Below are 15,500 nucleotides of genomic sequence, written 5' to 3'. Positions count from 1 at the left end.
GGTAGGGGCAGAGAGAGAGGGAGACACAGAATCCAAAGCAGGCTCCAGGCTCTAAGCTGTCAGCAGAGAGTCTGATGCAGGGCTCCAACGTACAGATCTGGAGGGGATCATGACCTGAGCCCACCACTTAACCGACTGAGTCACCCAGGCAACGTGGATGCTTACCCTTTTAAAGTTTTTCACGCTTATTAGCTCTTAGGAGATGACTTGGTCCTGGAAAAGTAATATCTCCCTTTTGTTCATTCTTTGGGGTGCTGCAATAAATTTGTCAGGGTTCATTATAATACCTTCTAGTTCCTCTCATTCACCAATTCTTCAACACTCAGTTCTTTTTTTATTTATTTATTTTTGAGAGAGAGAGCACAAGTGGGGGAAGGGCAGAGAGAGAATCCCAAGCAGGCTCCCTGCTGCCAGCGAATTGCCCAATGCAGGGCTGGAACCCACCAACCCACCAATTTGAGATCATGACCTAAGCCAAAGTCAGATGCTTAAATGACTGAGCCACTCACATGTCCCTTCCACACTGCATCCATGTCAATTTTGTCTACTTTCCAAGTAGCTTTAACCATGTTAAGTTGTCCAACTTCTTCTCTCTTTCTTCTTGGGAGATTTTTACTACTCCTGGGGTCTGAGCTATATACCATTTTTATGACCCTGTCCCTACTTGCATGAGTCATTACCAGGTGGAAATCAAGAAACACCTTACAGTTCACATAGCCCAAAGTGTCTCAATATCGGACCACTACAGTTTTTCAGACAATGGTAAAACTTAAAGGACAGGCGTTGCGCAGACCCGAAAGTAATGGCAAGACCCTAAGGCCTCAGAGAACAAACAGGGAGGTAAGTGGGAGCAACCCCTAGGGGCCTCGGTCATTCACTGGACGCCGAGCACGTCACTCTTTGCGTCTGGACGAATGAGGGTGGAGCTCAAGAGGAGGGCACGCGGCCCATTGTTGACGCCTCTGGCCCCGCCCACCGTCCTCCGGCGGCTGGACTCTCACCGGCCGTGGCCAGCGTCGCCCGAGGGGAGGCCTGGGTGGGCCGCTCCCCACAACCGCCCCCTGCCCTTCCCGTCCGGGGCCTCCTCGGGCACCGCCACCGACTGCTGTCCCCCTCGGCGGCCACCTCACGCCGGGCCCCGTTGCCCTCGGCCTCCCGTCGGCGGCAGCGGGCTAGGCGGCCGCCACCTTCGCCTCCGGCGTCGCCGCAGCCCTGTCTGTCGCCTCCCCGGTGAGGTACTCCCTGGTGCCATGTCCGCCTCCGGAGATGGAGGCCAGGCCCCGGGTGGCCAGGAGAGCCCCATGGATGAGGATGAGGCGGGGGCCCCGGCGGCCGGAGGGGGCAACGAGGTGGCCGGCGGCGAGGCGGGGGCCGGCAGGGATGGAGTAGCCAGGGGCGATGGGGTGGCCACTGGAGACGGAGTGGCTGGTGGCGATGGGATGGCCGGAGACGAAGCGGTCGGTGGCGACGGGGTGGCCGGAGACAGAGAACGGGTGGCTGGAGACGGAGAGGCAGTGGCCGGAGATGGAGACTGGGAGGCCGGAGACGAGGACAGAGTGGCCGGCGGAGATCGGGTGGGCGGAGATGGAGGCTGGGAGGCCGAAGACGAAGACAGAGTGGCCGGCGGAGATCGGGTGGGCGGAGGAGGAGTGGCCGGCGGAGCATGGGTGGCCGGAGATGGAGACTGGGAGGCCGGAGACGAGGACAGAGTGGCCGGCGGGGATCGGGTGGGTGGGGGTGGAGTGGCCGGCGGAGCATGGGTGGCCGGAGATGGAGACTGGGAGGCCGAAGACGAAGACAGAGTGGCCGGCGGGGATTGGGTGGGTGGGGGTGGAGTGGCCGGCAGAGACTGGGCGGCCGGCGGAAACTGGGGGGCCGGAGATGGAGAGGCCGGCGGAGACGGGGTGGCCGGAAACGAAGTGGCCGGCGGAGACTGGGTGGTCGGAGCAGGAGTGGCCGGTGGAGACGAGGTGGCCAGAGGTGGAGACGGAGGGGCCGGAGGCGGAGACGGAGACGGAGGGGCCGGAGGCGGAGACGGAGACGGAGGGGCCGGAGGCGGAGACGTGGTGGCCATGGGCAACAGAGTGGCCGGAGGCGGAGTGGCCGGAGGCGGAGACGGAGCGGCTGGAGACGGAGTGGCCGGTGGTGGAGACATGATGGCCATGGGCGACAGAGAGGCCGGCGGCGGAGACGGAGCGGCCGGCGGCGGAGACGGAGCGGCCGATGGAGGAGACGCAGCGGCCGATGGCGGAGACCGAGTGGCTGGAAACGGAGTGGCCGGTGGTGGAGACGGAGCGGCCGATGGAGGAGACGGAGCAGCCGGTGGCGGAGACAGAGCGGCCGATGGCGGAGACGGAGTGGCTGGAGACGGAGTGGCCGGTGGTGGAGACATGATGGCCATGGGCAACGGAGTGGCCGGCGGTGGAGACGGAGCGGCCGGCGGCGGGGACGGAGCGGCCGATGGCGGAGACGGAGCGGCCGGCGGCGGAGACGGAGCGGCCGGGGACTCCGGGCCCCACCCTGCCGAGGCTGCCGTTTTGGCCGCGCCTCCGGAAGGCCTCGGGGAGGAGGCGGTGGGCCCCGAGGGCGGGAACGCCTTCGAGGCTGGCGAGGACTCGGACTTCGGGCCGGCAGACGAGGACGAGGACGGGGCGGAAGAGCCGGAGGCCGCCGGGGACGGAATTGTGGACGCCCACCATTTCCCAATGGTGGGCTTCCGCTTTACATTCCTGGACCTGGTGCATTCACTGCTACACCTCGTCCACTACAACAACCACATCCTCGTGCGGCCCGGGCCTCTGCAGCTCAACGTTCCCCCTGCGCCCCCAGCGGCGACCGCGGCCCACGAGGCCCAGGGCTCGTCGTCATCGTCGTCGCCGTCGTCGTCGTCGGAGGCTACCTGGGAGACCGCGGAGGAGCCTGACAAGGAGGAGCCGGCGGCCACAGAGGGTGAGGGGGACCCGCGCGTCCCAGGGGCCGGGGCTGTGGGCGGTTGCGGGCGCCCGGGCACAGAAGCCGAGGTTGGGGGCGCCCCCAGACTGAAGGCCGAGGGTCGGGGTGGGAGCCCCGTGCCGTAGCTACCAGTGGCTTTGAGAAGGAAACGTGCCGCCTTCTGGCAGCCGCGGCTAAGACAGCCGAAGGCCGCGGGGTAGGTGGAGGTCTGCACAGGGTAGGTGCAGGTGCAGGTTCAGGAGGGCGGGAGGACGTGCAGGAGGGCGGGAGGGGCTGTGCGGGTCAGCGCAGGTGGGGGTGCAGGGGGCGGGAGGGGTCTGCAGTTCAGCGGTGTACAAGGGGTGGGAGGGGTGCGCAGGAGGGCGAGAGGGGGTGGAGCCAGAAGGAACCGAGCGAGCCAGGGGCACACCTCATTTTTGTCCACGGCTGTTAAAAATGCCAAGTTTTAGAACGTTCATCCCCAATCATTAGGAACTGACGTGGGAGCACTTGGGAAAACTGAAATATTCAGGCATTGAGGGACTCATGAGCTTCATGGGAGAGTTTGGAGTTGAGGCCAAACATGGTTGCAAGAAATCTCTGACAAGAACACACACAATGCAGCAGACACTGATGATTCTGATCCCTTCTTCTCCGGAGGGCCAGTTATAATAGCAGCACAGGGTGGCAGCTTGACTGGAAAGAAAGAATGTCACTGTGAAAGTGACCAAGCAGCAGAAGGGTGAGGGCCATGGAAGGGCTGTATCGACCAGGAGGAAGGGCCCCAGCTCTTCTCTTAGTTCCTTCTATCCTCCCGCTTCTCCTGCGGGTACTCTACTAGATGTCACTCTTCCTTATGCATCACGATACTTCTTCCTGTGAATGTCTGCTCCAAAGTCTGTATTATTCTTCACCAAAGGAACAACAAACTATCAGCAGGAAAACTCTGATAAGGAGGCGCAAGTCTCGGAGAGCGGGGAAGAAGAGACGTCTAACAAACAACAAGAAGGATCTCACTGAAAAGCATTTGGACCCACCACAGAACAGGCCCCAAAAATCCAGGTATCCGGATAGCTCCACCTATCACCCAACCATTCCTGACATTTACCTGTTACTGACCGGGTTTTTTTTTTTTCTTAATTCTCCCAATAAATTAAGAAGTTTGTTTAAAATGAATTCAGACATTCAGTTTGACCTACTTAGAATGTTAACACAACACTCAGGTACCTAGTAATAGAAATCACAGTATATTTTGAAATCTATTTCGTGGCTCCTCATTCGTTCTTGTGAGCTCTTTTGTCCTCTACCTATAAGACTACTAACAAATGGTAAACATATCAGTAACTGAGACCAGTCTTTGTTTAGAAAACAGCCGAAGCAGCAGCTAAAGTGGCTGGGCTGTTTCCTACTTGGGCCTTCATTACTTGGCCATGGAAATGTACCCCCTTGTACTAACTAGGAGGCTATACCCTTTCGAATGTGATTACATGCAAATGGCAAAAAGTTCAGAATTTCAAGTAGGACTGCATTTAATGATTAATACCTAAGTCTTCAGGTGTGGACTTTTGTATTTTATGTGACAGTCCAAAGAAACCTAGTCATACTATGGCTATTACTTATCACTGAATTGGTAATTAAGTCTTGAAGTATATCTTGTCTTTGAATATATTTAAATGATTAACATTTGATTTTTTTTTTCATTTTCAAAGCTGTGTATTTTACAATAACAGCCTGTTTCTCGTATGGTAGATATGGAGAATCAAGGGTCTGGGAGGGTAAGGGAGTATCGCTTGTGGAATCAGCATAGGCTTTTAAGGTGAAGAGATTGTCTTAAATCCCAGAATCCTCTCGAGGGAAAGAAAAAAAGCATTGATGGTATTAGGCAAGAGGGAGACCAGGTTGGTAGGAGCACGTGATCGAAGCCATGGGCCGCACAAGCACCCCAGGCACAAGGGTGCAGGGTACAAGAGGAAACTGGGTTCTCTCCTTGATGAGATATAGCCCACGGATGTAGCGGGTATATATAGGGCTGTTTTCATAGGTTTGGAAAGTCACCGTTGGTGGTTATGGCTCTATGATTGCTAATTTTCTCTCATTTCATCCTGCAGCTGGGAGGAACAAAACGAGATGAAGAAAGAAGAAAGAACCTGTTCATTGTTTCTGGTTTCTCATTTTCTAGAAGCGCATGGGAATTTTATTAACACTGACGTCATTCCAAACCGCATCCCCCAAAGAGTGACATCCAATGAAATCGGCCTTTTCTGTTACACTTGACAGATACGTTTGACAGCATGTGTTCTCATCAAAAATAAGTTTGTTTTAAAGTAATACACTGGAAGGAAGGCAGATTTTATTTAGAGAAATCATTTTAACTCCAATCTCTCTTTTACCTCTTTGTTTTGACGCACCATGCCTTCATTAAAAGGTATCACTGCCTACCATTTGACGAGCCTGTTTTAAATTATTTTATTATGGCCCCAAATAAATTAAAATGTCAAGGTGAAAACAACTTTTGTAAAGAGGGAGATGGAGGTCAGGTCTTTAGAGCTACGCGGCTCACTGTGTCAGGAACTAGCCGCATGTGGCTACTGAAACACGCCCGGTCTCATTTGAGACGCACTGTTAGGCATAAAAAGGACACAACTCACTGATAATTTTATGCTGATTACATATCGAAACGATACCAAATTGAGTTAAAATGTACTACTGAAATTAATTGTGCCCACTTCTTTTTACATCTTAACGTGGCTACTAGAAAAAGTGACACACGTGAGTTGCACCGTAATGTCTATTAGCACTGCTCTAGAGTGTGGTTTGGAAGGAAACATGGTGGATGGCCCAGCTGGTCTGCAGGCCACATGGTGCTGCTGGGCCTCGACCCAGACACTGATTTAGAGGGTGGTTCTCAAAGTTTGGGCCCCACGACAGCCTCATCAACACCAGCCAGGAATTCTTAGGTTCCACCCAAGACCTGCTGAATCGGAACCTCCGAGGGCAGGCCCAGAAATGGGTGCTTTCACAAGCTCTTCAGGGGATTCTGATGCAGCTACGGTTTCAGAAGCGCTGCTTCAGAGGCACAGGGGAAGATGAGACTCACCTATGGTAGAACCACCCTTAATTCACTGGCTTGGGACTTGCAGGTCAACTGAACAGGATGGCAAGGGCTGGACTGGGGAGGGGGCCAGAACCCACAGGGGCTGAGACACAGAAGGGCTCACATTGGGTGATGGCAGAAAACTGCAGAAATAAAAAAGCTGATTCCAGAAGGATACAAACATGACACCACGTATATAAAGTCTAACAGCACATGCAAAATGATCACCGTGTACTCATCGTGGATACAAATATCTAGAGGAAAAAGCATGCATAGGAGAGATGCCTGCAAATGTAGCATGCGTGGGTGGGAAAGGTAAATAACTCATTTAGGGTGGTGACTACCTCTTGGGGAAACGAAGGGAAGAGAATCCTACTGGGGAGGGCTCCACAGTGGCTTCGACTGTATTTCCAGTGTTACATTTCTTAAGCTGCGTGGTGGATACATACATGTTGATAGAGTATTATAATTTTTCATTGATCTGAAATATTTCATAATAATGAAAAAAAAAAGAAAGGGAGAAAATGGACTAGAATCTGTTCAAGAAAAAAGAAAGATAAAGTCATAGTTGACTCAAATAGAGGATCCGAGAAGGGGAAAGGTCCTGGATTTGAGACAAGAGGGCTTCATTTCTACATTTAGTTAAGGCTTCCTAGGTGCCCCCCTGAGTAGCATGAGATACCTTCTCTCGTGTTCTGTGCTAGCACATCTTGTATTCTAACATACATAGAATTGAATACATACATCCCCCAACATCAATCCCTGGACTGAACCTCTGAATGGTTGGGACCTTAAAGGGTTTTAGTCTTTCTTTTGCGAAGCCCTAATTAGATGCTTAACTAATGTCTGCTAAAATGAAGTGAACTTAACACTCCCACAACTCTGCTTTAAAATGTATTATCAGGGGCGTCTGGGTGGCTCAGTTGGTTAAGCATCTGCCTTTGGCTTAGGTCATAGTCTCGTTGCTCCAGAGTTCAAGCCCCTCATTGGGCTCTGTGCTGACAGCTCAAAGCCTGGAGCCTCTTCGGATTCTGTGTCTCCCAGTCTCTGTCCCTCCCCCTGCTCATGCTCTGTCCCTCTCTCAAAACTAAACATTAAAAAAAATAAACATTAAGATAAAATAAAATGTATTATCATGTAGTGTTCCTTATGGCTAGAACCATATGGTAAAATAAAAGGCAGAGGGTTCTTTGTCACCATTATCTAAACTGAAAGGGTGGGCCAAGATAGTGTGATTTGAGGGCCCTCAAACTGGTTCTGATTTGTTAGTATTTATGCTGTGTTACTTGTAACATACTATTGCTTTTAGAGCCAAGGAAGAGAGACCTATGTCCTGAGCTCCATGCGGTAGAGGCCCCACTTTGGTCCTCTGCCAGCCTTGCTCTTCCTTATAAGACCAGGATCCTGGAGTGCTCGGTAGAGACTGAGGGAGAGAGAGAGAGAGAAAGAGGAGGGGAGGAGGAGGAGGATTCAGGGAATAGGAGCTGGGGAGCCCTTCTGCACCACAGAAAATTTGCAAAGACTTCGAGAAGATAGGAAAATTATCAGAAAGACAGTAGCGCCATTATACTCTATTTGCTTCTTTGTCAGAAGCTTGGTTGAGGGAAAACTCAAGTGATCTCTATTTCTTCATTCTTCTTTGCTTCCTGTTTGCCAACCAAGACTTGGATTTGGAGAACTCTGTTGTACTGAATCTGAAATCATCTTCAGATTAGAGCATGCATTTTCAAGTGTCAGTTAGATTTCTGGATCAATAAAGGTCTCCTGAAAGGATCCTGGGAAGATGGCGGGGTAGGAGGACACTGGGCTCACCGCGCGTCCTGCTGCTCACTTAGATTCCACCTACACCTGCCTAAATAACCCAGAAAACTGCCAGAAGACTAGCAGAAAGGAGTCTCCGGAGCCAAGTGCAGACGAGAGGCCCATGGAAGAGGGTAGAAAGGGCGGCGAGGCGGTGCGCGCTCCACGGACTGGCGGGAGGGAGCCGGGGTGGAGGGGCGGCCCGCTGGCCAAGCACAGCCCCTGAGTCTGGCTGGCAAAAGCAGAGGGGCCGGACAGAGTGTGTTCCGACAGTAAGCGGGACCTGACATCTGGAAGGTTATAAGCTAACAGCTCTGCTCGGAGAACGGGAGGGCTGGAGGACAATGGGAGGGAGAGTTGTTGAGCCCCGGATGACAGAGCGCAGCTTGGCAGGGAACAAAGGCGCTCGCCAAAGCCATCTCCCTCGCCCATCCCCCAGCCAAAATCCCAAAGGGAATCGGTTCCTGCCAGGGAACTTGCTTGCACTGCGCAAACACCCAACGCTGTGCTTCTGCGGATCCATCCCTCCTGCGGGTCTGACTCCCTCCTGGTGCCACAGCGGATCTCCGAAGGAAAAGCGAGCTGAGCCTGCCCCTCCCACCCCTGTACACCTTGCCAATCCACCCCAGCTAATACGCCAGATCCCCAGCACCACACGCCTGGCAGTGTGCAAGTAGCCCAGATGGGCCACGCCACCCCACAGTGAATCCCGCCCCTAGGAGAGGGGAAGAGAAGACACACACCAGTCTGACTGTGGCCCCAGCGGTGGGCTGGGGGCAGACATCAGGTCTGAATGCAGCCCTGCCCACCAACACAAGTTATTCAAGATAGCACAGGGGAAGTGCCCCGCAGTCCTGCACCACTCCAGGGACTATCCAAAATGACGAAACGGAAGAATTCCCCTCAGAAAAACGTCCAGGAAATAACAACAGCTAACGAACTGATCAAAAACGATTTAAACAATGTAACAGAAAGTGAATTTAGAACAATGGTCATAAAATTAATCGCTGGGCTTCAAAACAGTATAGAGGACAGCAGAGAATCTACTGCTACAGAGATCAAGGGACTAAGGAACAGTCAGGAGGAGCTAAAAAATGCTATTAATGAACTGAAAAATAAAATGGAGACAACTACGGCTCGGATTGAAGAGGCAGAAGAGAGAATAGGTGAACTAGAAGATAAAATCATGGAAAAAGAAGAAGCTGAGAAAAAGAGAGATTAAAAAATCCAGGAGTATAAGGGGAAAATTAGAGAACTAAGTGATGCACTAAAGAGAAATAATATATGCATAATTGGTATTGCAGAGGAGGAAGAGAGAGGGAAAGGTGCTGAAGGGGTACTTGAAGAAATAATAGCTGAGAACTTCCCTGATCTGGGGAAGGAAAAAGGCATTGAAATCCAAGAGGCACAGAGAACTCCCTTCAGATGTAACTTGAATCGATCTTCTGCACGACATATCATAGTGAAACTGGCAAAATATAAGGATAAAGAGAAAATTCTGAAAGCAGCTAGAGATAAACGTGCTCTAACATATAAAGGAAGACCTGTAAGACTCGTGACCGATCTCTCTACTGAAACATGGCAGGCCAGAAAGGAATGGCAGGAGATCTTCAATGTGATGTCCCGGAAAAATATGCAGCCGAGAATCCTTTATCCAGCAAGTCTGTCATTTAGAATAGAAGGAGAGATAAAGGTCTTCCCAAACAAACAAAAACTGAAGGAATTTGTCACCACTAAACCAGCCCTACAAGAGATCCTAAGGGGGATCCTGTGAGACAAAGTACCAGAGACATCGCTACAAGCATGAAACCTATGGACATCACAATGACTCTAAACCCATATCTTTCTATAATAACACTGAATGTAAATGGACTAAATACGCCAACCAAAAGACATAGGGTATCAGAATGGATAAAAAAACGAGACCCATCTATTTGCTGTCTACAAGAGACTCATTTTAGACCTGAGGACACCTTCAGATTGAGAGTGAGGGGATGGAGAACTATTTATCATGCGACTGGAAGTGAAAAGAAAGCTGGAGTAGCCATACTTATATCAGACAAAATAGACTTTAAATTAAAGGCTGTAACAAGAGATGAAGAAGAGCATTATATAATAATCACAGGGTCTATCCATCAGGAAGAGCTAACAATTATAAATGTCTATGCGCCAAATACGGGAGCCCCCAAATATATAAAACAATTACTCACAAACATAAGCAACCTTATTGATAAAAATGTGGTAATTGCAGGGGACTTTAACACTCCACTTACAGAAATGGATAGATCATCTAGACACATGGTCAATAAAGAAACAAAGGCCCTGAATGATACATTGGATCAGATGGACTTGACAGATATATTTAGAACTCTGCATCCCAAAGCAACAGAATATACTTTCTTCTCGAGTGCACATGGAACATTCACCAAGATAGATCACATACTAGGTCACAAAACAGCCCTTCATAAGTATACAAGAATTGAAATCATATCATGCATACTTTCAGACCACAATGCTATGAAGCTTGAAATCAACCACAGGAAAAAGTCTGGAAAACCTCCAAAAGCATGGAGGTTAAAGAACACCCTACTAAAGAAGGAATGGGTCAACCAGGCAATTAGAGAAGAAATTAAAAAATATATGGAAACAAACGAAAATGAAAATACAACAATCCAAACGCTTTGGGACGCAGCAAAGGCAGTCCTGAGAGGAAAATACATTGCAATCCAGGCCTATCTCAAGAAACAAGAAAAATCCCAAATACAAAATCTAACAGCACACCTAAAGGAACTAGAAGCAGAACAGCAAAGGCAGCCTAAACCCAGCAGAAGAAGAGAAATAATAAAGATCAGAGCAGAAATAAACAATATAGAATCTAAAAAAATGGTAGAGCAGATCAACGAAACCAAGAGTTGGTTTTTTGAAAAAATAAACAAAATTGACAAACCTCTAGCCAGGCTTCTCAAAAAGAAAAGGGAGATGACCCAAATAGATAAAATCATGAATGAAAATGGAATTATTACAACCAATCCCTCAGAGATACAAGCAATTATCAGGGAATACTATGAAAAATTATATGCCAACAAACTGGACAACCTGGAAGAAATGGACAAATTCCTAAACACCCACATGCTTCCAAAACTCAATCAGGAGGAAATAGAAAGCTTGAACAGACCCATAACCAGCGAAGAAATTGAATCAGTCATCAAAAATCTCCCAACAAATAAGAGTCCAGGACCAGATGGCTTCCCAGGGGAGTTCTACCAGACATTTAAAGCAGAGATAAAACCTATCCTTCTCAAGCTATTCCAAAAAATAGAAAGGGAAGGAAAACTTCCAGATTCATTCTAGGAAGCCAGTATTACTTTGATTCCTAAACCAGACAGAGACCCAATAAAAAAAGAGAACTATAGGCCAATATCCCTGATGAATATGGATGCAAAAATTCTCAATAAGATACTAGCAAATCGAATTCAACGGCATATAAAAAGAATTATTCACCATGATCAAGTGGGATTCATTCCTGGGATGCAGGGCTGGTTCAACATTTGCAAATCAATCAACGTGATACATCACATTAATAAAAGTAAAGAGAAGAACCATATGATCCTGTCAATCGATGCAGAAAAGGCCTTTGACAAAATTCAGCAACCTTTCTTAATAAAAACCCTCGATAAAGTAGGGATAGAAGGAACATACTTAAAGACCATAAAAGCCATTTATGAAAAGCCCACAGCTAACATCATCCTCAATGGGGAAAAACGGAGAGCTTTTTCCCTGAGATCAGGAACACGACAGGGATGCCCACTCTCACCACTGTTATTTAACATAGTGTTGGAAGTTCTAGCATCAGCAATCAGACAACAAAAGGAAATCAAAGGCATTAAAATTGGCAAAGATGAAGTTAAGCTTTCACTTTTTGCAGATGACATGATATTATCCATGGAAAATCCGATAGACTCCACCAAAAGTCTGCTAGAACTGATACATGAATTAGCAAAGTTGCAGGATACAAAATCAATGTACAGAAACCAGTTGCATTCTTATACACTAATAATGAAGCAACAGAAAGACAAATAAAGAAACTGATCCCATTCACAATTCCAACAGAAGCATACAATACCTAGGAATAAACCTAACCAAAGATGTAAAAGATCTGTATGCTGAAAACTATAGAAAGCTTATGAAGGAAATTGAAGAAGATATAAAGAAATGGAAAAACATTCCATGCTCATGGATTGGAAGAATAAATATTGTCAAAATGTCAATACTACCCAAAGCTATCTACATATTCAATGCAATCCCAATCAAAATTGCACCAGCATTCATCTCAAAGCTAGAACAAGCAATCCTAAAATTCATATGGAACCACAAAAGGCCCCGAATAGCCAAAGGAATTTTGAAGAAGAAGACCAAAGCAGGAGGCATCACAATCCCAGACTTTAGCCTCTACTTCAAAGCTGTCATCATCAAGACAGCATGGTATTGGCACAAAAACAGACACATAGACCAATGGAATAGAATAGAAACCCCAGAACTAGACCCACAGATGTATGGCCAACTAATCTTGGATAAAGCAGGAAAGAACATCCAATGGAAAAAAGACAGTATCTTTAACAAATGATGCTGGGAGACCTGGACAGCAACATGCAGAAGATTGAAACTAGACCACTTTCTCACACCATTCACAAAAATAAACTCAAAATGGATAAAGGACCTGAATGTGAGACAGGAAACCATCAAAACCCTAGAGGAGAAAGCAGGAAAAGACCTCTCTGACCTCAGCCGTAGCAATCTCTTATTTGACACATCCCCAAAGGCAAGAGAATTAAAAGCAAAAATGAATTACTGGGACCTTATGAAGATAAAAAGCTTCTGCACAGCAAAGGAAACAACCAACAAAACTAAAAGGCAACCAACAGAATGGGAAAAGATATTTGCAAGTGACATATTGGACAAAGGGCTAGTATCCAAAATCTATAAAGAGCTCACCAAACTCCACACCTGAAAAACAAATAACCCAGTGAAGAAATAGGCAGAAAACATGAATAGACACTTCTCTAAAGAAGACATCCAGATGGCCAACAGGCACATGAAAAGATGCTCAACGTCGCTCCTCATCAGGGAAATACAAATCAAAACCACACTCAGATGTCACCTCACGCCAGTCAGAGTGGCCAAAAGAACAAATCAGGAGACTACAGATGCTGGAGAGAATGTGGAGAAATGGGAACCCTCTTGCACTGTTGGTGGGAATGCAAATTGGTGCAGCCACTCTGGAAAACAATGTGGAGGTTCCTCAAAAAATTAAAAATAGACCTACCCTATGACCCAGCAATAGCACTGCTAGGAATTTACCCAAGGGATACAGGAGTACTGATGCACAGGGGCACTTGTACCCCAATGTTTATAGCAGCACTCTCAACAATAGCCAAATTATGGAAAGAGCCTAAATGTCCATCAACTGATGAATGGATAAAGAAATTGTGGTTTATATACACAATGGAGTACTACGTGGCAATGAGAAAGAATGAAATATGGCCCTTTGTAGCAACATGGATGGAACTGGAGAGTGTTATGCTAAGTGAAATAAGCCATACAGAGAAAGACAGATACCATATGTTTTCACTCTTAGGTGGATCCTGAGAAACTTAACAGAAACCCATGGGGGAGGGGAAGGGGAAAAAAAAAGGAGGTTAGAGTGGGAGAGAGCCAAAGCATAAGAGACTCTTAAAAACTGAGAACAGGGGCGCCTGGGTGGCGCAGTCGGTTAAGCGTCCGACTTCAGCTCAGGTCACGATCTCGCAGTCCGTGAGTTCGAGCCCCGCGTCGGGCTCTGGGCTGATGGCTCAGAGCCTGGAGCCTGTTTCCGATTCTGTGTCTCCCTCTCTCTCTGCCCCTCCCCCGTTCATGCTCTGTCTCTCTATGTCCCAAAAATAAATAAACGTTGAAAAAAAATTAAAAAAAAAAACTGAGAACAAACTGAGGGTTGATGGGGGTGGGAGGGAGGGGAGGGTGGGTGATGGGTATTGAGGAGGGCACCTGTTGGGATGAGCACTGGGTGTTGTATGGAAACCAATTTGACAATAAACTTCATATATTGAAAAAAAAAAAAAAAAGGCCAGGATCCTAGTCCACAGGGACAAGAGGTATGCCCTACTGCCCATATTCCAGGCACCGGGCAGCCGGAACAGTCCCAAGCCTGTTGCCAGGGCCTTCGTGCTCCTCTTGGAGCTGTCCTTGGGCCGGGGTGAGGCAGGCGGGGGGGCGGGGGGGGCGCTGACTGCACAGCTGAGTGGTGTGCTCACAGCCCCAAGGGGACAGGGGTCATGTGCCTGGAAGAGGATGGGGTCTGGTCTAGGAGATGGTGGGGGTGGGGGTGGGGCAGCTCTTCCTACACCATCAGAGTAGAACTTAGAGGGGTCTGAGAATTCTAAATCCCAAATGGCCCTTTCAAGTCATTATGAAGGTACATTTGTCATGGAAGGAGAGAAACCATTCAATGAAACATGCTATATTTGATGATTTATACATTTCAAATATTCATACTTAGGGTATGTGGATCCCCAACCAAACTCTTTTTCTGATCCCTGCAAATTTTATAAATATTACAGGAAAGCCAAGTTAAATATCTGATCTATCACTCTTTTCCCTTCTTCACTCCATGTTACACTTTGTTACATGAGCATAATGGGGCCCTTTCCTTTTGATAATGGCATGTTCTAGTAGCCCATCTTGCTATGGGACTTGGATCTAGTCCCTGGGCCAGGCTGGAGTACATCCACCATCTTGCCCCCTCTACTCACCCCCATCTGCATTCTCTGTCCCACTCATCTCTTTGCTCTCCTAGTGTTTGTACACAAAAAAGCCTCCTCCTTCAATACCACTTTGTCCTCCATACAAATACCCACCTGAAAGCCATCAGCTACGTCATGCACATTTGTGTGGAGGTCCTTTATGCCGTGCACGGTCTTTTTTTTTTTTAAGTTTATTTTCGTTTTTAGTAATCTCTATACCCAACATGGGGCTCGAACTCACAACTGTGAGATCAAACTTCCTATGCTCTTCTGACTGAGTCAGCCAGGCGCCCCTGCCCTGCACAATCTGTTAAGATCATTTTGCTTCTCTAACAACCCCCAGGTCTGAGTTGTCAATATCCTATTTGATTTCCCTCCCTATGTGACAGACAAGACAGACTACAGAACAGGTTCTGTTGTATTTGTTTTTCATATAGCAAAGATCAAAGAAGCTGAATGTAAGAATGTGACTCTGAGCATTAAAAAATAACCTCTTCATTTAAAAACAGAGTAGTTAGCTATGTTTAAAAAATTATCAATGGAGAGCTCTCAGAGTAAGAATAACTTTAGAGAGGTCCACACCGAAAAAAGAAAGGAGGTGTAACAGGCAATATACCAGGATCACCTGGGTAAAGGGCATCTACCTAAATAAACTGTTCACTATCAGAATAAAAACGCAATCAATTCCAAGCAGTCCAAAACTTAGCATTATCAAAACAGCAAAGTTGCAGTGTCAGGAACAATAGATGTTTTATAGAGAAAATGCAAAGTCCAGCATATGGTTGTACAGTGTCACAGTATACTATCACTGGCACAACCAAGAACCCATTGATTTTTCTCAGCCAATCCATTTAGAACATAAAGGCATAGCTATGTGT

General features: G+C 47.9%; 1 protein-coding gene across 1 annotated transcript; it reads right to left on the bottom strand.

The window, feature by feature from the left end:
• Positions 1-1,001: 1,001 nt before the first annotated feature.
• On the bottom strand, positions 1,002-2,788 carry LOC125156881 (extensin-like). The gene is made up of 2 exons (XM_047843104.1): positions 1,851-2,788; positions 1,002-1,777 (listed from the first exon to the last, which is right to left on the bottom strand). Exons 1-2 carry the CDS (start codon positions 2,742-2,744, stop codon positions 1,127-1,129), a joined length of 1,545 nt encoding a protein of 514 aa, XP_047699060.1. The 5' UTR covers positions 2,745-2,788; the 3' UTR covers positions 1,002-1,126.
• Between the last annotated feature and the right edge of the window lie 12,712 nt (positions 2,789-15,500).

The sequence above is a fragment of the Prionailurus viverrinus genome, chromosome X (genome assembly GCF_022837055.1).
Source record: "Prionailurus viverrinus isolate Anna chromosome X, UM_Priviv_1.0, whole genome shotgun sequence".
In the NCBI taxonomy this organism is placed as follows: domain Eukaryota; kingdom Metazoa; phylum Chordata; class Mammalia; order Carnivora; family Felidae; genus Prionailurus; species Prionailurus viverrinus.
This window is presented reverse-complemented; position numbering and strand designations above follow the sequence as displayed.